General features: G+C 40.4%; 1 protein-coding gene and 1 pseudogene across 1 annotated transcript; both read left to right on the top strand.

The window, feature by feature from the left end:
- The first annotated feature begins 14,314 nt into the window (after window positions 1-14,314).
- LOC138398223 (olfactory receptor 11G2-like) lies at window positions 14,315-15,139 on the top strand. The gene has a single exon (XM_069492513.1). It carries the CDS (start codon window positions 14,315-14,317, stop codon window positions 15,137-15,139), a length of 825 nt encoding a protein of 274 aa, XP_069348614.1.
- Window positions 15,140-16,378: 1,239 nt separating this feature from the next.
- On the top strand, window positions 16,379-17,674 carry LOC138377545 (keratin, type I cytoskeletal 18 pseudogene; annotated as a pseudogene).
- The last annotated feature ends 10,102 nt before the right edge of the window (window positions 17,675-27,776 follow it).

A 27,776-nucleotide genomic window follows, 5' to 3' on the forward strand; every position in this document is an offset into this window, starting at 1 on the left:
CCACTGTTTCCTAAACATGCCAGGAGCACTCGTGCTTTCTGGCATTTATACATGCTGTCTCCTCTGCCTGGAATCCCCTCTCCTCAGATATTCATAGTTCTTGCCCCCACACTTCATTCAAGTCTTTGCCCAACTGTCACCTTTTCGGTGAGGCCATTATTGACAATCCTATTTAAAATTGTACCCACGAGAGAATAGGGAGATGCTGGCCAAAGGATACAAAGTTTCAGTTAGGGTGAATAAGTTCTAGAAATCTATTGTACAGCATGGTATGGTGACTATAGTTAATAATAATGTACTGTACAGTTGTCCCTCAATATCTGTAGAGGGAAAGGTTTCAGGACACTTGCCAACAACAAAATATGGGATGCTATACTCCCCCAATGGAATATAAAATTCACAAGTCAAGAATTTTTATCCATTTTGTTCACTGCTGCATTCAGGGGCAGCTAGAACAGTGCCAGGAACATTGAAAATAAATTATTATTAACTAATCAGTTCTTAACATTAAAATATAAATAATATAAACATGTATGTAAATTTTATATTTAAATACAAATCTGAGTCCAACTATAGATGTAAGTACAGATGAAAGGGAAAATCTTAAATGTTAAAGTTATATAATTATATTCTCATTGCTGATACATTTTCCCACGTCTTTCCAAAATAAGTCATTACACTTCTTAATATGAAAAGTAAACACTTAAAATAAATTAACCTTAAGAGAGATCTCAAAAAGAAAAATAATCACAAATCATGGCTCTGAAGACGACACACAGAAGGGGCAGGAGGGAGGAGTAGGATGCAGAGAGCTGTGGTGGGAGGATGGGACTCGAGAGTTGCCCAGCAGAAAACTCCACAAGCATAGCTGTCCAAGAGGCCTGCCCCCATCCACTAAGCCTAAGCAATTACCTTCACGTATTAGAATTTTACTCCTGCTAAGTGTATAAGTATTTAAGGACTCAACACTCTGACTTGAGAAGACCTAAGATACAAAATGTTACCTCCAAAGTTGGTGAGACTCTCTAATAAGTCTCAAGTATATATGTCGTCAATTCATTCTCATTGAAAATTAGTCACATTTGGTACAATATATTGAGAGAGAACAGCAGGAGAGTGGTAAAAATTAAACCTGATTCCAAAGACTGTAAGTCATTACTCTCAGATCAGTATTAAATGGAAGGGTATGTGCAGTGAGTCTCTTCACTTCCTCCTCCAAATTGTGGAAGGGAACACAAAAGACTAAGAGCCACACACATTATCCAGGGAAGACAGAGAGAAAAGTCCAGGTGTCCTGAACTGTGCTGCTCACAGAGGGACCCGCCACCAAACCTGAATGTTTCCAAACCTGTTTACACCTAAAAACAGGATCTGGGGCCTCAGGTCCACTGCATGTGGCCACTTCATCCCAACTGTCTGGAGTGCTAGTTTCTGCCCAGTGGTCAAACCCAGAAACCCAATCAGGACCTGGTCGCCCTTAGGAGCTCTTAGTTTAGCTACTTAGTGGCTTCTTGGCCCCCAAAGAAGGATGTTCTGTGTTTCTTTCTTTCTTTGTTTCCTGGCCACTGCACACAAGTATTTTGCCTCACCTGGCAACGGACGAGCTAGGGGTTACCCTGACACATCCAGGCCTCGTGGGACAAGCCTTCCCAGAGTGTTCCCCTCTGAGACCAGCTACCTCCTGAAGCTTCCTGAGGAGAAGACAATGAGCTTGCTGGAGATGTCACAGAGCCTCCATTGCCATGCCAACGATTCTTAGGCGAGACCACAGAGGAGGGGGTGAGAGAGAAGAAAGATAAATGCAGGAAAAGGAAGAATAATAGTAAAAACATACAGTATCTAAGCTTATAGGGGGAGAAATGTGTTGAAACTTTTGGAGAAAACTACTTTTTCAGAATCAATGACTTTCGAACATCTTCTTGGAGAGATGTGGTTTCACAGAAGAATGGTTTCTGAGCTACTTTACATCTTAGTCTAAAAGTAAATAGATCAGGACTGATTTTGAAGCATTAATTGTAATACCAAAAATCTTTTATGAAGGAAGCTAGATGGCCATTAAAATGGCAGAAACTCACCATATATTCTCTGTAACATGCCACCGATGTGGGTATGAAATGGCTTTGAATTGCAGCATGAAACTTCAAATACTGCAGGGGCTCCTATAAAGTGTAACTTGGAGTGTCCTTGAGTTAACACTGAAAGACTAGGCGTGGGGGCAGGGGTGTGAAAGAAGGAACCTAGTGATCTAGGCATGCAACTCTGAAGAGTATTTAAAGTTCTCCCAGCATCAGTGTGTGGTCCATGGGCAGGCTGTGCACTTGAAAGCCCAGGGCCTCAGTCGGTTTGAATGGGATGAGGAGGGCTATCCTGCCACCTTGTGGCTCTGAGCCCACATGCACAGCGCTTGGAGAAGAGAGAAGGAAAGGAAGGAATCACAGAGTGCCTAACTGAAGAAGGAAAGTTCAGAAACACATCTTCCTCCCTCCATCTGATAGAAATCAACTCACCCAGGCCTGCTCCTCACTATCAGCATAGAATGACAGCATATTTACTTAATTAGCTAAATATGAAGAGGGCCTGAAGTTCAGCCCTTGGGTGGGATTTTTGCTGAGAAAGATTTCCCAGGATTTTTGTCCTACTAGAGTGGCTTGATGCACTGAGAACTCCTTGAGGTCAAAGATTAATTAATTTTGTCTCTCCAGAGTCTAAAGTTCAAATACTTGTCCATTAAATCAGGCTGCTTATTAAGTAGAGTGCTTTAGCGACAAGATTAATTAAGAACAAGCTCTCCCAAAAATGATATATTGTTGACCTGAGTGAAGACAAGGCATAAACATTTAATAACAGCTACAAAGCCATATTAAGATTAGATATAATTTTTACTGGAATTGTCTAAATCTCTTGAAAGATACATAAAATTGAATTTAAGCCAAATATAATCTCTTAACCTCTGTGAATTTCTGTTTTATTATTTGAAAAGGATAATGCCTCCCTCACATTTTTCATGTAAAATCTGCTGGCAGAAAGCCTGGTTTGGGATATACTTATGGGGAAAACTCAGAAACTTCAATGTTAATAATATCCTAGTTGCTGTTAAAATAACTATTTTATGGCTACAATATTGTCTCAAATTTTTCCTGAAGATACTAATTAGAGTTTTCTTTTCAAAATAAGTTTTGTTCTGTTCTTAAGCATGTGTTTTCTTTGAAGTAAGTTTATTGGTGAGTCTTGGCCTTTCCTTTTTCATGTCAGGTTCCTTAATGTCTGGCTGTATCATTCCCAGTCCTCACAGGAAACTGATGACAAACTCAAACTGAGTATTCAAGGAGGGTTTAACAAAGAGATTATTTCTAAAGGTGTGAGGAGGGTTTAGGGAAACCAGTGAGGGGTAAGGCAACATCTTAGGGCTAGCAATTGCTGGAAGCCACTACTTTTCTTAGGCCAGAAAGGGCAGGAGGATAGAGGCATTCCAAGAAGCCACAAAAGGCTGTGGCCTCTCTTAGGGAGACATAGCCAACCCACAGCAACTCAGGAGGGATGGACCCAGGGAAAAAATACGCTGATCTCACTCTTCCCGCTTCCTCCCGTCTCCCACCGGTACTTTCCATTGCCATTATTCAACAGGAAGCTGGAGGCAGGGAAGGCCACTGGTGCTGTCCACACATGCCAGCCTCCGGGGCACAGAGCAGGGAGGAGAAGGGCAGAGAGTGGATCTGGAAAGACAGGCAGAAGGTGTCGGGCACGCAGTGATCCTTAGTTACCTGTTTACATTGAAAGTTGAAACAATAGAAAACTAGAAGCTCTGGGGTACAAGAGCGGGACTTTTTAGTGATGCTCAGTGTTGACAGAGGTATCTGCTGATGCAACCTTTTTGGAAAGCAATTTGGCAGCATTAAGAGCTTTAAAACTGTTACAACTTTGATAGCCTTGATGTATCAGTTCCATCCCAAGGTACATCTTAATGAAATCATCAGAGATGCACAGAAAGATTTATGCACAAGAATCTTCATTACATTATTACTTATAATGGCAAAATTTTGAAAATAATGGTAACTACTAGCATGAGGGGGTTGGTTAAATAAATTATGGCACATCTACAGGATGTTGAAAAACATGTTCTAGATTTGTGATGTCCAGTATGGTAGACACTAGCCACAAGTGGCTATTGAGCACTTTACATGTGGATAGTCTGAATTGAGATGTGCTGTAAGTATAAAATATGCACTGGAGTTTTGAAGATTTAGAACAAAATAAAGAATGGAAAATATCCTATGAAAAAAAATAAATAAATAAAAATAATATCCTAGATGATTTCTAAAGGTTTTTTTTTTTTTTCTTGGTTTTTGTTTTTTATAAAGAGACAGAGTCTTACCCTGTTGCCCTGGCTGGAACTCCTGGGCTCAAACTATCCTCCTACCTCAGCCTCCCCTACAAGCATAAGCCACCATGTCTGTCTAATTGTCTTATGTTTCCCAGGCTGGTCCCCAATGCCTCATGAGATTTTAGCTTCCCAAAACCCTGGGATTACAGGTGTGAGCCACCATGGCCTGTCCCCGGCTGATTCTTATACACTTTGGATCATGAAAGTCACTGGACCATTCCAGTGAGCATGGTTCCCCTACTGGATGGCCTATAATTATAGTCAAAAGGACCAATTTTTAAACCACCATATCTGAAGAATAAGAGGAGGCAGAGGAGTTACTGTTAGTGAATGATTGGGAAGCAATTCAGTATTTGGGATTTGTTAAAGTCAATTCTACTGTCACTTGAACAAGCACATATGGGGGAAGGGGAGCTTCAGGGTCCCATGAAATACCTGGTGACATCCATTATGTGGCTGGCTTTTAAAATCCAGAGGCAGCCTGGAGAGGCCAGGTAAGCAGCAAAATAGAGGAGCCATTTCCAGGTGATAGTCTCTCAGATGGATTTACATTCATCACTGAAAGTAAAACATGCTATGGGATTGAATGATGCACTGTGATTGTCCTTCTGCTCCTGAGGGGTAGCCTCCAGGGACAAGATGTGCCCAGAAAGCGATGCATAACAAAAGGAAGGGAGGGTTTCCTGGCACTCTGCTCCTTTTTTGTGTAACAGCTAAAGAGGATTTGTGTGAGGACCAATCTTTGTCAATGCAGCACCAAGAATCCAAATCTTGGACACTAAGATTGTCTTAGAAATGTTAATTATACACATGTGGAAGTCCCTTCGCTGTCCTGATTCAAAGTTCACTTTGTTGTAAATACTACCACAAAAAAGACCTATGACCTTTATTATTTTTTTCTATAAACATATTTTAGATTATAAAAAAGTATATGTGATAATATTTCATTCTTTCACAAAACCCAAATACTTGTTTGCTTGGTCCTCAAAAAAAATGCCCAGGAAATATTTGTTTGAAAATCTTGTCAGAGTAATTTTAGCCAGGACCTCTTTGTTTACTGATATGTTTCAGATGATATGATGACAGAATTCAGTGGGTTTTTGTTGAATCATAGTTGAAAAGTTGAAACCAAGATTTTAAATTCTTTCTACTTGAAAAAAAAAGGAAAATTGAACTTGTATTGTTCTAAGGCAGAAACAGAATGGTTCCTCATGGTGATATACTTAGAACAAGGAGAAATTATCAGATTGGTTCACAAAGAGAGAGAACTGGTTCTTTAAATCAGAATATGAAGAAAATATAATATCCTCAGATATGGGAGCCCATTTCATCCAATAGTAAGGGAAGTTGAATGACAGAATTCAAGATTCTCAGCTTCATCTAAGTCCACTCGATGTCCCCATTCTAAATTTCAACATCCCAGTCTGTTTTGGTTGCCTATGACTACAATATTAACCACACAAAGATTAATGACTTAGAACAACCAAACCATTTATTATTTCTCATAATTCCCTGAATTTTTTGGACACAATTGAGAAACTCTTTTGTCCTACATGATGTTGGCTCAGTCTGTAGTCATCTGGAAGCATGGTTACACCGTCAATAGTGAAGAAGGTCATTCAAACAGCCACTACTTGGTGCTGCATGTTGGCTGAAAGCTCAGCTATTTTCAACTGGAACAAGTTGGTTCTACTCCACATGTTCCCAGAGGCCATGGTGGAAACTACAGATTTCATAAGGCCCAAACTTGGAGGTTACACAGCATCACTTCCATCACATTCTATTGATCAATAAGGGTCACTGGATCAGACCATATTCAAGAGGAGGAGAAGTAGATACCAACTCTTTATGGGGAAATGGCAAGGTCACATTACAAAAGAGTACTTAGGACGGAGATATTTTGGGGGCCATCACTGAAAATATAATCCATCACAGTCCACTCTCTGATCACGACCAATCACTTTCCTCCCATGTGTAAATTATATTCAACTTTACCTCCAAAGGTTCATCCCATTATAGCACCAGTAACTAGCCCACAATCATGTCATTTATAATCATACATGAGGTTTTTGGGTGTAATAACCTGAAAGAGTAACTCTAATATTCAGTCTTGTTCAAAGAAAGAAGCTCTTTTCCTCTTCTGCTTTCTTTTTCTTTTTCTTCTTTTCTTCTCTTTCTGAATAATTCATCCATAAAACCATTAGATCTGACAGAGGGAGATGAGTGTTCATGATGTAGAATAGACCTGTGGCAACTCAAAGAGGAATGTCAGACCCAAGTGGGTTGAGGGGGGTGTTGGGTGGGAGGGGCAATTGGGCATGCAATTTTAGAAACAGATAAGGGTTAGAAGAGTATCCATGTATGTGGGCAGCTTGGTGTGGTGTGGTAGTATACAGAGTGGTGTATCCATGTTCACAATGAAGAAATAAACATGGAAATGGGAGGCTGCTGGCCTACAAGTAGATCATCTAGTAAGTTAATAAATTCAATATAACAAGCCAAATTTCTCACTGTTGGAAAAGGGAGTAACAAATACAGAAATAGACGAAAACTAGAATGAACTCTGTGATGTTGGATGGGGATTGTATGTATCAGTGTGAACTCATGGTAAATAGAGATATAGATCTGTCCACTAAGAGGGTCTAGAAGCAGTGATGTACCAAAAACAATGAACACACCTACCATGTTCTATTAAAAGGAACCAGAACTCTTTGGAAAAAATGGCTGATCCAGGGCTCTGGAACACAGAAAGTAAAAGGTGATTCTGGAATGTGATTTCCTTGCCAGAGAGCAAGGAAGTACTTATCAATTAGTTGGGACATTTGAAAACAACACAAAAGCAAGCTTGAATGAATTCCCACCAGTTAAATCAGGGACAATTTGAACATGAAGTAAATGATAGTAACATATTTGTAACTATTCATTAAATAGGGTACTGTCACTATATGGAGATATCAATAAACAAATGGAAAGTTTAACCAAAAAAAATAAGATATTAATGTAGTTCAAAGTAGCACCTCACAATCTGCTTACTAATAACAAAAGGGGAAAAGCTTGCTTTGTTGTGGAGTAAGTAGTCTGGTAAACACCATCTTAATCAAAGTGAGCATTATCATAAATGCAATGAATTGAAATCATGCAGCTGATACAATGCAATAGAAGAATGTGGAGTCTATTCCTGAAAAAGATACCCAGCTTTAATCTAAGTTTAAATTATATAAGATAAATTGAAGAACATTGTACAAAATAACTGGCTTGTATAATTCACAAATGTCATGGTTAAGGAAAAACCCAGGAACTAGTACTATTGAAACAGAATAAAGAAATATGGCAATACGGTAGCCCCAGAGGTATGCCACACAGATCTCCCTTCAAGAAATAATCTACTGACCAGCTGTAGAAAGGGTAGTGAGCTGATAGCCTCCAGCTACAGTATATTTGGAATCCACAGTATTTAAGCAAAGGCTGTGTTGTTCCCACAGTTAGTCCCCACCTAACCATCAGGGTGAAGGTGCTACATCTGGCCCAGTGCAAAAAATATCTGAGTCAGAGGCTCTCATTGGGTTGGCTAAGACTTTCTCAGAGCTACTTCACAGTCTGAGGCTCTTCTTAACCAAGCTGCTTTCTTCCATTCTGCTCACACAGGTATCAGACCCACATCTGAGTCTAAAAGGTTTTGCTGGCTACTCTTATCTTTCACAGATAGATATTTCAATTCATATTTTATACCTCAAAATCTGTCTTGGCATCTACTTCTATGAGGACTTAAATGACACTACAACTAAATGCAATGCATAATTCTGCCTGTAAGATTCTGGGCAGGCATCCTTCTGGAGAGAGAAACACAGATGACCAGGGTGATAACTTTCCTCCATTCAGACTCTTTTCCTCCTGATCCCCTCCCCCATCCATGGCTGCCAAGAGAGATGCTTGAGTTGCTGCTTCCCCTCTGTTGGGGCTTCCATAGAGAGTGGGGCTCAAACCTTTCCTCTTAAAAACCTGTAGAGGACAAAGGGGTGCTCAGAGTGGGAGCCCCCTGCTCACTGGCCCTCCCTGGTGCTGCTTGCCCAGCTGCTCCATTAAATCAGGGCACACCTCAAAGTCAGACATCAAACCTGCTTGAGCACCCTATAAGCAAATCGGGACGAGCACACTTCTCCCTGGCATGGTCAGAGATTGATCTTCAGGGACCCAGGGACAGGCCCACAGACCAGATCCCATACCCCCTGGACTTGATTGTGTTGCTAGTGGGCAGAGAGGGGAGGTTAGTGAATCTTGGGAAGTGAGAGAGCCCACATGGGCAGAACTGAAAAGAGAGTGCAGTATGGGTCACAGCTGCAGCACACTCATGGAGCACCCGTATTCCCACAGGAAGGCCATGCTCTCAGCCCATGGCAGAATGCTGTACAGGGAAGCTCCCAGTCCACAGTGACATCATTGGGGAGGTAAGCTAGTTTGAGTTCCTGCCTGCTGACAGATGCTGGAGGCATACTGCAGAGCAGGGAAGGAAGAGAAGAACAAAAGCTGCTTCCAACAGCCAGATTGTGATTCTCAGCCAGCCATGCCCCCACAAGCAGATGTTCTGGCTGGGTGGGGGCCACTTCAGACCCTCTCTGACATCTTTCCCCAGAAGCTTGGGAGGACGTTTAACCCCCACCAAAACTGCTACTTACCGGCTCTTGTGGAGCTTGAGGGCAGGCCCACCCAACCCAGCCCAGGCCAGCCTCACTCCCCCACCTGCCTCCGCTGTGGTGGAGAATAAGGACTCACCTGGAAGTTCCAGGGCTCCACCCACCACATGGGGCATTCAAGTGCTTCTCCTGAGGGACCAGAGCCAGTCACAGGTCCCAAAAACAACATGTGTTTGTTGAAGGAACAGCTTTTTCCTTCTGGCAAGTACCAGGGAGGTCGACTTGCACAGCAATTACAGCATTTACTGACTCAGTCATGCAGGGTGGTAGATTGTTAGCCCCAAGCACCACCTACTGTCTCAGAGATTAAACTTCAACTTCAGAGATTAGACTTCAACACCCCACTGACAGACCTGTGAAGAAAGATCATCCAAGTAGAAAATAAATAAAGAAACACTGGATTTAAATGGGAATCTGGAACAAATGGGCCTAACAGACATTTACAGAACATTTTACCCAAAACTACTAAATATACATTCTTCTCATCAGCACACAAAACATTCTCCAAGACTGATCATATCTTAGGCCACAAAACATGTCTCAACACATTCAAAAAAATAGAAATCATACTATGTATCTTCTAAAACGATAGTGGAATAAAACTAGAAATCAACTCCAAGAGAAACACTCAAGTCTACACAAAGTCATGGAAATTAAACAACCTGCTTTACAACATGATGCTATGGGATATATATATATAGATAGATAGATATAGATAGTAAAATGGTTGCTATAGCAAAACAAATAAATATCTCTATCATCTCATACAGTTACTTTTTGTTACAAGAGCAGCTAAAATCTACTAATTATACAAAACTCTCTAATATAATATTTTTTATTAATTATAGTCCTGATATTGTACATTTGATCTCTAGAGGTGTTTATCCTACATATTTGCCTCTTTATATCCTTTGACCTACATCTCCCATTTCCTTGCCTCCCACCTATTCCCTGGTAACCACTGTTTTATTTTCTATCTTTGTATATTTGAACTTTTTTTAAAAAAAAAATGCCATTTTTCTAATGGCTACCATAACGCAACTGAAATCTCTCTAAACAACAAATTTAAGGACTAATATCAGTGAGCAAAGAATGTTTTCTTTCTACAAAATAAGAATAAGGAATCTAATGGTAGCTCTTATTGTAGCTAGCATGACAAGCTCTTACTACTTAATTATTCCCCAGGAACCTATTGCAATGCATAGTTACCTAAAGCATAAGAGAAGGTAAGAACCTAGTTAATGAACTACTCTTCAGAGAATGGCAGGGCTTGGGATTTCATTGAAAATACGTAAAATTCAACAGGCTATCTCATCTGTTGAACAAATACTTTAAAAATATCATGGGAGAAGGTTTCAAATCTCAAAAGGCTATGATGGAAGTAAATAAACAATACCTTCATCTGGGCTCTTATCTTGTCCATAAATATGAGCTTTGAAGCTGGGGAGAAAAAAATCTTTTAAAATTCATTCTTTGGAACTCATGGCAGGTTGCAGACTGGATCATCCAATTCTTCAGAAGACCCTCACATGCTTTCTATCGTGTGGGGTGATATTTTATTTCCCTTCTATGATCTTTCTTCTCAACACATAGCAGAAAGTGAGTTAAAACTTTATACACCATATTGTAATAAGTGCCAAGTGTTCTGCATAAATGTATTGACTGGCAAGAGCTTTCTTCTTGTTCTGAAAATGTAAATATTTGATCTGAATAAAATTCAGACACAGAAGCTTGAAAAGATTAACTTCCTTCTTATTTCCCTGAGTCTTGGGAAACACATATATATATCTAGTTTCCTTATCTCTTTAAAATATTAATGCCTATTGTTTAAAAAGAAGCCTAGAGATTTCATGTGAAAATATGCAACTGATAAATTTCCAGAGGTAGAATTGTTATAACACTATAATGAATTTTGTTGCTTGTTCAGTAGAGAAAGCATGAAATATCTCTGATTCAACTTTGATATCGTATAACCTTAACCCATATTATTTCCATCAGTTTCACTAGTTTAATATGCTCTGGATTTATGTGAAATAATGCTTCCTTAAATGACAAACCTGTTCAGTATCTGTATGCTTTTTGTTTTGTTGCATTTATAGGATTTCATTTGGATAGTGACTTTATGCAAAAGAAATATTATAACTGAAGACTCATGCAGGGTGAGTATCGTTAAGATTTGATATACCACTGTTAAGTTCCATCTGTCAGTGAAAATAACTTAAGATAGCTAAGAGTAGGGTTCTGAGGGATTACAATACAGCCCACAGAATAAAGGACATAAATAAAAGGAGTTTTAAAAATTCAGTCAAATGAGTTATAAAGAAATTGGATAACCACTAAGACCTGTGTGGGAGCTAAGTTAATGTTTTCTTCAATAAAGAATGAAGATAGAAGAAACAAGACCTAGTGTTCGACAGATTAGGAGGGTGAATATGGTTAATATCTATTGTATATTTCAAAATAGCTAGAAAAGAATAATTCAAAAGTTCCTAGCATAAAGAAAAGATAAATATTTGTTGTTATCCCAGTTACTCTAATTTGATCTTTACACATTATACAATTTATTAAATTATCACATGTACCTCAAAAAATACACATATATTATGTGTCAATAAAAAAATTTTAATGAAATTAAATTAAAATCATTACCCAAAGTTAAATAAACTTTTTTAAAAAAATAAAAGAATGTGGAAAAATAATTCATGATGCTCCCCCAGCCTCATGAATTATTAAAAAATACCCAGGTAAGGATATTTTTAAAACTTATTATTAGTAATATCAATTGCCTCTTATTTTAATATTAATATTCTTCTTCTTTCTCTTTCTTTGCTTATGTATATTTTGTACTCAATATACATACATAAGTTATTTAAATGCTTTCAATTTGAAAGCACTCTATTTTTCTTTCCAGTATCGTCTGGGCATGACCAAGACTCCCTGGCATCATAGCTTGCTGTCTCCAAACAAAATGACATTTCTTTTTTTCTCAGATACTGTATAATAACCTCAGCTGAGATAATCATACAATGATTCAGGATAAAAATCCTAAATATGCTTTTCATTTTAATATTACCACACAATCACAACAGATCAATAGAGAATCCATGTTTACCTAGATCCCCTTCAAAGAAAAAAACCCACAAACAAACAACTTTTTAAAAATCTCTTATAATTTGAGAAACTATGGTGCTGCTATGTATTGCTACTTGTTATGATGCAATTGATATGAGAAACAAATAAACTGAAACACCAGGCTGCATTCAAACTTCATTTGGTCTATATGGTCCCAAAGGCAAAGAGAATATATAAACAGCAATCCTTCTACTTTAGATGCCAAATGTGATGGCCAAGAGGAAGGTCCTAAGAGAACAAGACATATAAAATTAAGTTTCATTTCAATAATAACAAACTGGGAGGGGGCAGCTGGAATGAAGAAAGAAGATATTCTATATAACAAGTTTGTCTCATTAGAAAATGCCTAGGATGGGTATAAGAAAGCACCAGAGTTATGTATTAAAAAGGAAAAAGACCAAGCATACAAGTCACATATGAAGAGAGTAATATGGAGACTCTACATACGCAAATAAAAAACTTTAGTCTACAGTTTTTTTTGCAACAAAATTGTCCAAACCTAATCATATTGAACAGTCCAGTCACTCAAAGGAGTTTCCCTCCCTAAGGTCAATTGCCCCAAGGAGCATATCTAGTTCTCACATTCACACAGGAGCACATCAAAATTCTCAACCAGAGAATTTTAGGCATAAAAGCTGAAACTCTTCCCGTTGCCGTGGAGCTGAATCCAGAAGCCTGTATAGAGAGAAAGCACTTCTAATATATCAAACATGTGATAGGTATGGTCACATTAAAAACTGTATATTTTGGGCCCAAAGAAGTCCTTTTAATCATAAGTTAACAATACCAAAAGAAACCACAAACAGAAATATTCCCTTTTCCATTTATTGCATCACAGTGAGATAAGACCTTTGAACGTCTTAATGTACTAGCCCTTTATTTGATATTACTATTAATATTACTAGCTAGAATAAATTCTTTACATGATATTTTAGAAAGAACTCGGCCGGGCGCGGTGGCTCACGCCTGTAATCCTAGCACTCTGGGAGGCCGAGGCGGGTGGATCGCTCGAGGTCAGGAGTTCGAGACCAGCCTGAGCAAGAGCGAGACCCCGTCTCTACTAAAAATAGAAAGAAATTATACGGACAACTAAAAATATATACAGAAAAAATTAGCCGGGCATGGTGGCGCATGCCTGTAGTCCCAGCTACTCGGGAGGCTGAGGCAGTAGGATCGCTTAAGCCGAGGAGTCTGAGGTTGCTGTGAGCTAAGCTGACGCCACGGCACTCACTCTAGCCTGGGCAACAAAGTGAGACTCTGTCTCAACAAAAAAAAAAAAAAAAAAGAACTCCACATACAATGATTTGTATGCACTATACTCTATACAGTAAATACATGAGGAAATAACAAAGAGGTAAAATGACTTATCAAATTTATAAAATTTACATTTATGTGTAATTCAGTATCCTGACCTTGTTTAATATTTGTTCCAAATCATGTTTTTATATGTATTATTATTTGCATCTTACTAAAATGAAATCATACTCTTAGGAAATAGATATGGATATCACAATCTTGTTGCTTTTCAGGTTTTTATTGATATATCATAGTTGTACATATTGTAGGGGTACATGTGATATCTTGGCAAATGTATGCAATGTTTAATGATCAAATTACGATAACTGGTAAATCCATCACCTCAAACATTTACCTTTCCTCTGTGTTCAGAACATTACAATTCTTGTCTTCTAGCTATATTGAAATATACAATAATCTATTATTAACTATAATTTCCCTACTGTACTATAAAATATGAGAACTTATTCCTTCTATCTAACTGTATTTTTTATATTATTCCTTTTAACAGAAACCTTATTGCTTAACACTTTGTTTTAAAAAATGATAAAGAAATTTGTTGTTTTCAGGGAAAACCAACATTCTCCATGTAACTTCAATAAGCAGTGTCATCTCCATGTCTTCCAGACTAATGAACATATCCAGCAGAGAAACTACCAACTCCGTTAGTCACTTTATTCTCATGGGCTTTCCCTCGAGCCCCAAAATGCAGCTGTTCTACTTCGGGCTCTTCTCGGTAGCCTATACTCTCACCCTCATAGGGAACGCAGCCATTGCCTGGGCTGTGTGGTGGGACCGGCACCTTCACACTCCCATGTACATCCTTTTGGGAAATTTTTCTCTCCTGGAAATATGTTATGTCACCACTACTGTCCCTCAAATGTTGGCCAACTTCCTCTCCACAAGCAAGTCCATCTCATTTGTGAGTTGTTTTGCACAGTTCTACTTTTTCTTCTCCTTTGGGTGTGATGAGGCCTTCTACCTTTGCATCATGGCCTTTGACAGGTGCCTTGCCATCTGCCGCCCTCTGCATTATCCACGCATCATGACCAGACAGCTGTGCACTGGCCTCGTCATCTTTGGATGGTCATGTGGGTTCATCATCTTCCTAACTCCAGTGGTGCTCATTTCACAGTTGCCCTATTGTGGCCCAAATATCATCAACCATTTTGTGTGTGATCCTGCCCCATTGGTAATGCTGTCCTGTTCTGAAGATACCACCACCCAGCTCGTTTACTCCACTTTCAACGCTATCTTCATGATTGGCACCTTTCTCTTCATCCTCTGTTCCTACGCTCTGGTGATTCTGGCTGTACTACGGATGCCCTCAGAGGCTGGCAAACAAAAGGCTTTCTCCACTTGTGCTTCTCAGCTGACTGTGGTGTTCCTGTTTTTTGGCTCTATTATGGTGATGTATGTTAGCCCCAGAGCAGGACACCTAGTGGAAGTGCAAAAAATTGTGACCTTATTTTATACTGTTATAACTCCCCTCTGCAATCCTCTAATTTATAGCCTGAGGAACAAGGAGATGAAGGCTGCTTTGAGGAAAGTTTTGGGGACAGAAAGACTTGTTCATAAAACACAAATTAGAAATCAGGGTGAACCAAGTTCCATCAAAACCTACCTTAATAAGACATGAGCAACAAAATTTTATAGAAAATTCAATCATTTTGGTTGGGGAACTGTTACAATAAGGCCCATTATACCTTAAATATCACTCACTATATGATGGGTTAGTCTTGTTTAAGAAATGAAATTGTCTTAAGAAAATTGGGTCCTTCATATTTAACTCAGTTTTTAAAAGCCAGCATAAGATCTTGTGATCTTTCTTTATTTTAAGGGATTTACAAGGCAGTGGAGAAGACCTTTAGAATACACCGAATAGCCTCCACATGTACTCGCCATCACATTGGCACTAACTGATGAACACTGTGGTGCTCACACAGTAGTAATATTCTCCAGGGATTAAGGGGTAGAGGGTGTAAACTCACAACTAATGGTCACGGTGTGCATTGTAGAGGGGAAGGGCAAGCCTCTAAACCTCACTTGGGTGAGGCAAAGGCATAAAATGTAACCAAAACGTTTATACCCTCATAATATCCTGAAATAAATAGAAAGAAAGAAAGAAAGAAAGAAAGAGAGAGAGAGAAAGAAAAGAAAAGAAAGAAAAGAAAAGAAAAGAAAAGGAAAATGACCCCATTCAGGCACCCCAGTTGGTTTATGATGCCTCTGCTTGCAAGTATTTGTATAAGGTTCAAAAGCGTGTCAGGTTTTCTAGGATGGCCAATTCTTGTGCACAAATTTTTACCAAAGGGCAAATTATATTAAGAAAAATTCAGAGCTCAAATGGTCGACCTGTCACAACAAAGTTAAAATGTTGAGTCTCAAGCTCTCTGCTTGAGATAAATTCATTGTTTATAGCTACAAAACAACCTGTGTTTATAAGATTTTTGATAAATGAGGTCCTCCCGTCCCGTCAGAACTCTGCAGCCAGCCAGAGTGAGGCACCGGGTAGGGCCACAGCCTGGGAGTGGAGCTTGCAGGAGGGAGGACCAGTGCACATGGCCTGCTGCTAAGAAGAAGAAACATCTGCTGCCACTGCCATATCGGCAACTTCGGAGGGGTCCGGGAGGGTGCCACCTGAACTAAATTTTCAGTCCCACGCCCAGTAAATTATGACTCAGGATTTGGCATGGGATTTGGGCCAGAGGGAACCCATAGCTGGGGTGGGCAATTTGCAGCAATATCAGATAGGGGGCTTGAATATGCAAGAACAGCAGGCAGCGTCCTTTGAGACAGTCAAAAGGAATGAGTAAAAATGCCACCCCAGCCCCACCGACCCTTGAGTCCTGTCCTCTCGCTCTCTTCCCCCGACAGCATGAGTTTCACCACTCACTCCACCACCTTCTCCACCAACTACCAGTCCCTGGGCTCTGTCCAGGCGCCCAGCCGTAGCGTCCGGCCCGTCAGCAGCGCGGCCAGCGTCTATGCAGGCGCCGGGGGCTCGGGCTCCCGGATCTCCGTGTCCCCCTCCACCAGCATGTGGAGTGGCTGGAGGTCCCGGGGGCCTGGCCACGGGGATGGCCGGGGGTCTGGCAGGAATAGGGGGCATCCAGATCGAGAAGGAGACCATGCAAGAGCTCAACAACCACCTGGCCTCCTACCTGGACAGAGTGAGGAGCCCGGAGATCAATAATCGGAGGCTGGAAAGCAAAATCTGGGAACACCTGAAGAAGAAGGGGCCCCAGGTCAGAGACTGGGTGCATTACTTCAAAATCATCGAGGACCTGAGGGCTCAGATCTTTGCAAATTCTGTGGACAATGCCCGCATCGTTCTGCAGATTGACAATGCCCATCTTGCTGCTGATGACTTTAGAATCAAGTATGAGACAGAGCTGGCCATGTGCCAGTCTGTGGAGAGTGACATCCATGGGCTCTGTAAGGTCACTGATGACATCAATATCACTCGGCTGCAGCTGGAGACAGAGATCGAAGCTCTCAAGGAGGAGCTGGTCTTCATGAAGAAGAACCAGGAGGAGGAAGTAAAAGGCCTACAAGCCCAGATTGCCAGCTCTGGGTTGACCGTGGAGGTAGACGCCCCCAAATCCCAGGACCCCAGCAAGATCATGGCGGACATCCGGACCCAGTATGACGAGCTGGCTTGGAAGAACCGAGAGGAGCTGGACAAGTACTGGTCCCAGCAGATTGAGGAGAGAACCACAGTGGTTACCTCACAGTCCGCCGAGGTCGTCGCTGCCGAGATGACACTCACGGAGCTGAGACGTACAGTCCAGTCCTTGGAGATCGACCTGGACTCCATGAGAAATGTGAAGGCCAACTTAGAGAACAGCCTGAGGGAGGTGGAGGCCCGCTATACCATGCAGATGGAGCACTCAATGGGGTCCTGCTGCACCTGAAGTCAGAGATGGCACAGACCCGGGCAGAGGGGCAGCACCAAGCCCAGGAGTACGAGGCCCTGCTGAACATCAAGGTCAAGCTGGAGGCTGAGATTGCCACCTACTGCCGCCTGCTGGAAGACCAGGAAGACTTCAATCTTGGTGATGCCCTGGACAGCAGCAACTCCATGCAAACCATCCAAAAGACCATGACCCGCAGGATAGTGGACGACAAAGTGGTGTCTAAGACCAACACCACCAAAGTTCTGAGGCATTGAGGCAGAAGGACCAGAATGCTCTTATACCAATAAAAAGTTCACAGGTCATTGAAAAAAAAAAGAAGCCATCCCAGACTGATTTTTATAAAGAAAAAGGACCTTGAAAGGAACATTGCCCAAAATTGCAAAGGATGCCAGGTGATAGGAAGACTCCAGGAGAGCAAATAGTCCTTTTTAAGTCCAGGACTCAGACGGTGAAGGAGGGGGCCCTCCAAATATCCCCACAGAAACCCTAGGCATAATTGACAGTGGGGATTTGATTGGCACTAGCTGCATGGACAGAAGCCATCCAGGGGATCCCTTCCCCTGGCTGCCACCCCAATCCCTGGCACCAGCCGCCACTGGTGCTCTGTAAGCCAGGCAGGGGGTGGGGGAGAGGGGCCAGGTGGCAGTGAGGCAGCTATAGACAAGTGGCAGCTGAGAAACTCATCACAGTGTGCCCAGGAGATGGACCTGGGCAAGCAGCAGGAGCACCGGGGGTTGTTTCAGAAGTAGCAGCAGATCACTTCTGAGGCAACTGGGCACTGCCAAGCTCCTGCTGGGTGAATCCCAGGGCCTGGTGAAGTACACAAGAGACTGCCATTGTGCTTTGAAGTTCAGGCCTCAGCAAGCCTGCACATCGTTCAGTCCAGGGAAAGAGGCTGAGTAGAGAATGGCATGCTGGTAATGGATGCCATGGACAAACAGCTACAGGAAAGACTCAGCAGCTCCTCCTCCAGCAAGGATGTCAGCAGGAACCTCATTGCCAACAGGACTCAGAAGCACACTCCAGAGCCCTGGACATTTCCCAAGAGTGATAATGGACTGTCCTTTGTAGTGGGGGTAACCAAACAAGTAAGCAAAGCCTACACCTAGAATAGAAATTACATACATCCTGGAATTGATACAAGAAATCCATCTAAAGTGAGATAGGGTGTTGCTGCTTGCCCTCCTCTGGATAAGGGTAACCCCTTAGAAGCAGGCTTAAATCAAGCCCCTAAAAATAGTTTATGAGAGACCCTTCCTAATACCCTGAGGTAAGTATGGTAATATAACTATGAGTAAAAGAAAATAGAATAAAACAATATGTCAAATTAGTGGGTCAGGTGCTAACCACTATGCATGAGTTTGCCTCTTTCAGGTCCCTGCCCCAGTTGGAAACAGAAAAGTGAAAGGGACCCTATGAAGTGCCTCTAGAAACTCACACCTCATTGAAACTCATGAGTGGATAAAGAAAATGGTGTGTGTTTGCACGTGTGTGTGTGTGTGTGTGGTGTGTATACACCATGGAGTGCTACTCAGGCATAAAAAGGAACAAAATAATGTCTTTTGCAGCAACTTGGATGCAACTGGAGACCATTATCCTAAGTGAAATATCTCAGGAATGGAAAAGCAAATACCATATGTTCTCACTTATAAGTGGGAGATAAACGAGGGATATATATGGTCATAAGGCAGTGCAATGGACATTGAAAACTAAGAGGGTAGGTCGTGAGAGGATGAGGGATAAAAATCTACCTATCGAGTACGATGTACACTATTCTGGTGATGGGTACACTGAAAGCCCTGACTTCAGCATGATACAATCCGTCCATGTAAAAAAACCCTTGTACCCCCTAAATCTTTTGAAATTAAAAAAAAAGAAAGAGCAACAACAGATTCAAGCTACTGCTCATGTTTCCCTGCCACTCAGGCTATACAGATAAGAATATGATGTGGCAAATATCACTGGGAGATTCATAGAACACATCCCTAGAATTCAACAACAAGGTCATGCCTTTTACTGCATAAAACCACTCATTGTCTGAGAATGGGACCCTATTTTCCTTCAGGGGCAAAACAGCTAAGCATCTTGCCATGGGAAATCAAATGGCTACACAACCAGAGCTTCTCATTATGAGCTGGATATTGTCATATCTATCAAGTCATAAATGCAGTCAAGGACAGCAGCAATTCATGATGCACTGGAAATTATATATTAATCATTGACCATGTCCAGACAGGTAGAGAAGACACAACATGTACTTCTACTACACCAACACCTCTCCCTCAGATTATACCTATGGCCTCATTGAGGGTTTCCAACAATCAGTAAATGAAGAAAGAAAAAACTTAGTCCTGATTAATGAATGAGTTGACTCAATATATTCATGTGAACCAAAAAATAGATAGCTGCTGCATTCAATCTAACTCAGAGACTGACCCTAAATTATAATGGTGAAGGTAAGTTTTTGCAGTATGCAGAGATGAAAGCTGTAAACTTGGTTGTCCACTTATATGATGGAAAGCAGGCAGAAGGTAAGAATTTACATGGGCGCTTGGGCTGTAACAAATGTCATTTCTGATTGGTGAGGGACTTGGAAGAAGCAAGATTGGAAAATCAGAAAAAGGAAGGAGGCATATAGATGGAAGTATGGGAGTAAACACAAAGTAAATGTTTGTGTTTAATAGCAATGCCCTCCACAGTGGAGATCTTGAAAACCAAGTGAATAGGATGACTTATACTGTATGTGTTAGGCAGTCTCTGTCCTCTCTCAATACAATGCTTGTACAATATAGTCACAAAAGGAGAAGCTATGGTGACAGGATTGAAGCTATGTATGAGACAGGAAACATGACTACATGACTATCAACTGACTGTAACTAATGAATGACTATCTACTCATTGAGGAGGCCAGCTAGTCACCTGGTGGCAAATGATTACATCCAGCATCTTTCCACTATGAAGAAGTAACAATTTATCCTTTCTGAAACTGAAACTGTCAGAGAGGATAAATCATTATTCCAGATACACAATATATACATATATTACTCTCTATATAAGTGTTTCTTCATTTTTGTTAAGTTTTATTTTATTTTTAATTGACATATAATAATTGTATCTTTTATGGTGTATAATGTGATATTTTGACACATGTATATATTATGAACATATGAAATTATCAAATCAGGCTAATTTCAAATGTTCCCAATACAAAGAAATGATAAATATTTGAGGTGATGGATATCTTACTTACCTTGACTTGACCATTATGCATCATATGCTTGTATCAAAATATCAATGTACCCCATAAATATATACAATTATATGTCAATAAAAACTATGTAAATAAAAAAGATACATGTGAAACTCTCAAAATCTCAGAAAATTCTCAAAATTAAAGTAATTAAATTCACTTTCATTTGGAAATTCATTATTTAATGAGCATGTTTAGGGAGAACAATAGAGGCAGTGTGGTGAAATTAAGCACTACATGTACCAACTCTAGATTTGGATATCATTGGTCTAAATTCAGTTATTACATGACCAAGTATGTACATTAGGCCACTTTTCTCTCTCCTGCCTGAATTTCACAGAAGACACGGCAACCCTAACAGCCTTTACATATGACCTAGGAAAGGTTGTGAAAAGAAAGGTACTACTTGGGTATCCTGGGCCATACTACCTTAGCTGCAGTACTTTCCACAACATCCTGCCTGTCAAACAAAGGGTCCAGGATGATCAAGTTTACCCCAGATGCACCACTTCCTACCAATGGCTTCCAGGTACAGAACTTGAATCCAGAAACCTAATGAGGACCTGGTTTCCCTGGTGTACTCCTAACTTAGCCAATGACTTCCAGGCCCAATGGACACTTTTCTTTTCAACAATAAAATATCCTGTTTGACCTAAACTTAGCCTTGTCCTGGGACATCCAGAATGGCATGGTTGGGGTACCCCTAGAGCTTTCCTGTCTGAGCTCAGCTTCCTACTGATAAGTGAATGGAATGAGAGTCAGCGAGCTAACTGGAGATGTCACAGAACCTCAGATGGTCAGCATGGCAGAGATTCCAGGAAGAGAACACTGAGAAAGGGAAGCAGAAAATGTAAAAAGAGAGAAAAATTTAAGAATTATTAAAAGTGAAAGAAGAACATATGGGATTCAAACTTACATTTGAGGAGTTTATCTGAAATTGAAACATCTATAAAAATTCTAATTTTTTTTCCAGAATGATTGTTTTCTTGGGGCAGGTGACAAGTCAGAGAGCACTGGTTTCTAAGTTACTTTTCTTCTGAAATTAAAAAGGGTAAGAGCTGATTTGGAAGATCACATACTAATGGGATCCCAACATAAATATCATTGATTTTACATATACATATATATGTGTGTGGGGGGGGGTATATATATATATATATATATATATATAAAGGATTGTACCAAAGAGGTTAGACTGCCAGCAACAAAGTGACAAAGAAACAACAGAAGTTTTCCATAAGCAGGTCATTGAAGAAGGAGGTTGACGAGGATTCTCCAAGAGCAATATGAAAGCGTTAGCAGGCCACAAAAGTCCAAATGCACCAGTGGTACTTCCAAGATGGAAAACTAGAGTATCCTTAAGTTAGCACTTGGAGAAGACAGAGGACATGGGGACAGCAGTAAAAGCACCTGGTTAGTGCTATTCTTGGAAGTATGTGCTCAAAGTTACTCTCTGCAGCAACTGCTGGACATTGAACAGAATGAGTAGACTGCTTCCAGTCTGACTGCCTCTGTCACCTTAGATTAGAGACATTCTGGCTGGTTCCTGCCATGTCATTGCTGTGCTAAAATGACCAAGGCTTGGAAAAGAGAAAAGGAGCCTAAAGTGGGTTATAAAGAGGCTAACAGAAGAAAGAAACATCTGGAAGTGGTCTAACTTCACTTTTCTATGAACCATGTCCAAGAGTTCAAATGTACATCATTGTCAATACTACCATGGATAGACTTAAGGAGCAAAGAAAAACAAGGATCTAAAACTTTGCCCTTGGACAGGGTTTTTGCTGGAACTGTTGCCAAAGTAGCTCATTACCCTGCAAGCTCCTTGTGGGCATCAATCATTTTGAATAAATCTTTGTTCACAATGATGACTCATTTTTCAATAAAATTTGTTGTACATAAATAAAAAGAAAGTTAGGCCATAGAGGTGAGCTGCTGAACAAATATATCAAGCATAGTATTTGAAGTAAAAAGTATATTTTAAAGAAAAGAAGCCAATTAATGTTAATAGAAGTTTTCCAAAGTGACCAAAAGACATAACAATGACCAGAAAAATGTAAGAAGTAAGACATCAGCAGACTAGGTATGATATTTCACTTCAGGCATCCTATTTGTGAAAAGAAAAGAAGTCAAGCTGAATTACAGCCAAATCTAAACTTTTACCCTCTGTTTCTGTTTCATTATTTTTAAAATGATAAAGCTGTCTCCAAAAGAATTTTGTGAGTGTTGTATAACAACGTGTGAAATCTGCTGCCATAGTACTTGGAGCATAGGCACTAAAAACTATCACCTAAACATGAAAAAAGCTTGGATAGAGTGTTTATATGCACTGGGGCAGAGGGAAAATAATTTAAAAACATAGAAGGACATAGAATTATTGGGGGCAAGGGTATCAGAGGAGGCTGAATGTTATATAGGACCCCAGGTGTTCTTATACTCAAAGTCTGAAAGCAACTGGACAGAACCAACAAGCATCAGTCTCTGCTTCTAGAAGTCTACAGGGGGAGTAGAGGAATCCAACTTTTAAAACTACTACACTGAGTGATAAAGACTGACGGAGAGGTTATTCTTAGTGGATAATTGGGGAGGTACTCAGGATTTGGGGCTTTGTTAAAGTGGATTTTAACTGCCTCTTGAAGAAACACGTGGTGGAATGAGAACTCTAAGAGCCTGAAGCACCTGGTGACATACAATATTGGGCTTTTTTTTTTAATGCAGAGGCACTCTGGGGGTGCCAGGTGAGCAGCAAGCCAGCAGGGCCTTTACCAGGTGACAGTCTCACAGATGGATTCAGGGAGGTCCTTTCACCTCCAAGTTCATCACTGAAAGTAAAACACGCTGGGGGATTAAGTGATACACTGTGATTGTCCCTGCTCCTCCTGAGGGGTGGCCTCCAGGGAAAACATGTGGCCAGAAAGGGATGCAGCATAATACAAGGAAGGGAGGGTTTCCTGGCACGCTATTCCTTTTTGTGTAACAGCTAAAGGGAATTGTTTGGGAAGCTCAAACTGTGGCAGGTGTCACCAGGAGTCCAAAATCCTGTACACCTAAGATTCCTAAGAGGGCACAGGTGAGAGCCCCTTGACTGCCAGCTGCAATGTCCACTGTGTGTGTAATGTTGCTGCAAAAATACAGCTATGTACTTTCCTTTGTATTTTTATCTATAAATGTTTTATATTATAAAGCAGTACATAAAATAATATATAATTATTTCACAAAGTCTCCATTCCTCCTTGCAGGTCATTTCAAATGTCTATCCAGGAAATATTTGTTTCAAAATCCCATCAGAAAAATCTGAGTTGGTACCTGTTTTGCCTTACCTTTCAGATAAAAAGATGACAGAAGCCAGTGGGCTTCACATCACTTCAGAGGAGATAAAACATTTATAAGGGGTCATTATTTTCATTAAGTATAATTAAGATTTTTTAAATTTCTATATTTTCAGTGAAAGAAAGAATAAACATACAGCAGGTGCAATCCATAATGACACAAAAAACGGAGAGAATGACCCTTGGTGAGTTGAACTGTGAAGAGTGCTGCAGGAACAGAGGGGTTCTCGAAGAGCAAGAAGTCCGCTCCTGACTCAGGAAAGGAAAGAAGAGCAGTCAGAATAGTGCCAAGTGGTATTTCAGCTAAGAATTTGGAAGAAAATCTGCTTCTCCTTTCACTCTCACTGTGGACATTCTTCTTCTCCTTCTTCAAATTTTGATTGACAACTACTCATCCAAGAGCCACCCTGAAGACACTAAAGGCTTCTGCTCAAGGACTGCTTATTCTCCCCTTAATTTTGAGGTGAGTTTCCATTGAGTCCAACCAAGAATGAAAAGGGGGTTTCTCATTCAAATGCCCCTGAAACAGACTCGCCTCCCACGCTTACCCTTTCCGTAGCCCTCCTTCTTTGCCCTGTGTATGCGCAGGCTTACCCACTACAGTCAGGTCAAGTGCTTAAGGAAGATTATGGCCATATGAAAGAATGTGGGGACACTTTTCTGCACATGCTTCAGTTAATTCTCAACTATAGAATATTTAGGTTGTCTAGTTCTGGCTTAACACATCATACTATCCCTTCTAATTACTGAATTTCCAGTTCAAAAACTCCCCCGTTGAGCCTATAACTTTAGATTTATGTTTTATAGTTTCCCATTTCAGCTCATCAGTCTATTTGTATGCTGTTTGGTCTCTCTGAGGGAAAACAAAAGTATTTTCATATTTGGGTCTCCCTTTGGCACTTGATGATAACTGCTTGCCTGGAAGATACCTGCCTCGCCACCTCAGGTGATGTACCTATGATATAAACTATATGGTCTATGAGAAATATGTAATAATATTTTTGCATGGTGTATGACCTCGATTCCTAACACAGATTTCCTGGGGAGAATCATGAGTGAAAATTTGATATAATCAAGTTACATGTGAACAAATTGAATCAGATGAATTGAAGAAACACAGCTAATATATACGTACCCGAAAGCTGTGCAGAATAAAATGTTGGATTTCAGAATCAACATATTGAGAGGAACAATAAAATTCAATGGTTCATTTAAAAATGTAAAAGTAGTACATTTAAAAATGTAAAAAAAAAAAAAAAAAAACCCGACAACAGGAGAGGAGAGGGGAGTAGGATTTAATGAGACAATGAACATTAAGTAACGGTAACCATAAAATGTTTAATATGTGGCAGTGGTTGTTATGCTTACTGCCTTAGAAGTCAAATGTTCTTCAAAGAGAGTATCCAAAAGTGGATTCATGTCATAAATGGCACCAAGAATTAGGGTGGAAGGTAAGTCAAAGAGAAATGGGAAATATGGTATAGTGATTATCAGCTTTGGTTAGCAACCTTGTTAATGTCCTTTTTGTTATAAAGAGGAAGCTAGTTCAAAAGAGGGCAAGCTGTAATACTTGCACAATATAGTTTTGAAGCCATCTGAGCTGACAAAAAAGCAGGGTTCCACCATAGCAGAAGTTTATGGGCAAAGGCCTGAGCTGAAATGTCTAAACACCTAAGTTTTAGGCCTGCTAATTCTACCAACAGCCAATGAATCTTAGATTAGTCTAACCTCTCTGGTTTCAGCTTCTGTGATTTGAGGAAATTGAGTTTGATAAGCCTGCACTTCCTTTCTGACACTAACATTCTATACTACTGTATTCCTCTCACATTTTTAAAGTTAAATATATGCTTTTGTTTCTTTTTGTTGTTTTTTATATAAGATAACTCATCATCAGTGTAGTAACAAGATGAGAAGGCATCTGAGCTAACAGATGTTTCTCCATCTGCCTCTTGCTGTTTTCTGTAAGGATGTCCTAATAAAGAAGTGAAGCCAACTAGGGTTCTTTTTCTCTATGTCAAATTAGCTGTTCCTCAGCAAGCAGCAGTTAAATACTAGCTATAAGAAGCTAATAGGCACGTGCTAGCATGGAATCCGCAGCAGTGTCCTCAGCACCCTACTTCAACAACAGAGATATGCAGGACAGATGTTTTTAAAATATTATAAGTTACTGACAACATAATAAGATGCTCTTTTTGTTCTGACCTAATTCAGTTTTAGATTATATTCAAACTGATTTTTTTTAGAATTTTTCAAAATACTATACAAAATTTTCTCTATAACAAGAAGAAATATGTCTAAATATATATGAAACAATATATTAAAGCAAAATTAATTTAAATGCAAATAGAAAAAGCCATTTGGACCCTACAGCAAAATTATATGATGTCAGTGAAATTTATACTTTGAAAACTGGAGATGGTTATACAGGGGGCCGTGGGGGATATAGTAACCTGTGGAGCTAGATCCTCCCAGAACCCTGATCTCATTGCACTAAGCCAGAGACTCGGGAGATGAGTTATTGAATTGAGAACTGAATGCACAAAAGTGCATTAAAAGAGTGTCTAGAAGTCAGAAGAAATAGATATAACTTTTTAAGAGAAAGAAAATGCCTAATGTAGTGATCTCTATTATTCATTTCCTTCACATATTAGAAGAATGAGAATCTCAGAAGAAAATAATATCTCTGGGTCTGTAAGTGAGTTCGTCCTCCTGGGCTTCCCCTGCCGCAGGGAGATCCAGATCCTCCTCTTTGTGGTCTTCTCCCTCATCTACCTCCTGACCCTCATGGGGAACACATCCATCATCTGTGCTGTGTGGTCAAGCCGCAAACTCCACACGCCCATGTACATCCTCCTGGCCAACTTCTCCTTCCTGGAGATCTGCTATGTCAGTTCTGATGTGCCCAAAATGTTGGCCAATCTCATCTCCCAGACCAAGAGCATCTCCTACGCTGGCTGTCTGCTCCAGTTCTACTTCTTCTTCTCCATGTGTGCTGCTGAGGGCTACTTTCTTTCTGTGATGTCCTTTGACAGGTTCCTTGCTATCTGTCGACCTTTGCACTACCCTACCATCATGACTCACCGCCGGTGTGCCCAGTTAGTGGTCTTCTGCTGGGCAGGTGGTTTTCTATCCATACTGATGCCTGCAGTTCTTATGTCCCAAGTGCCTTTCTGTGGCCCTAACATCATTGACCATTTTTTCTGTGACCTGGGACCATTGCTGGCACTGTCCTGTGCCCCAGTTCCCAAAACTACTCTAACTTGTGCTACTGTAAGCTCTCTCATCATCTTTGTTACCTTTCTCTACATTCTTGGGTCCTACACCTTAGTTTTGCGAGCTGTACTGAGGGTCCCAGCTGGCTCAGGCAGGAACAAGGCTTTCTCGACATGTGCCTCCCATTTCTTGGTGGTTTCCCTGTTCTATGGTTCAGTCATGGTGATGTACGTGAGTCCAGGCTCCAGGAGCCATCCTGAAACACGGAAATTTGTGACATTGTTTTACTGCATGGCGACCCCATTCTTTAATCCCCTGATCTACAGCCTCCGGAATAAAGATATGAAAGATGCGCTTAAAAAAGTCCTGAAAGCACCATCAAAAGAAATACCTAAAAATACAGAGAAATGATATAAATTTTTCTATAATTATTCTCTCAGGAATAGAGAATTTCTTTCATTAAAAAAAAAAAACTTCTGGGGATGTCTGTGCAATTGATTTCTTACCCTCATAAAATTATGACTCTACATACAAGGAGCCCTCATTCTATCTCAAAAGCAAAAAATA

The sequence above is a fragment of the Eulemur rufifrons genome, chromosome 2, assembly GCF_041146395.1.
Source record: "Eulemur rufifrons isolate Redbay chromosome 2, OSU_ERuf_1, whole genome shotgun sequence".
Lineage (NCBI taxonomy): Eukaryota > Metazoa > Chordata > Mammalia > Primates > Lemuridae > Eulemur > Eulemur rufifrons.

Coding starts and splice junctions, on each gene's coding strand:
- LOC138398223 (XM_069492513.1), top strand. CDS start 14,315: ATGTACATCCTTTTGGGAAATTTTTCTCTCCTGGAAATATGTTATGTC.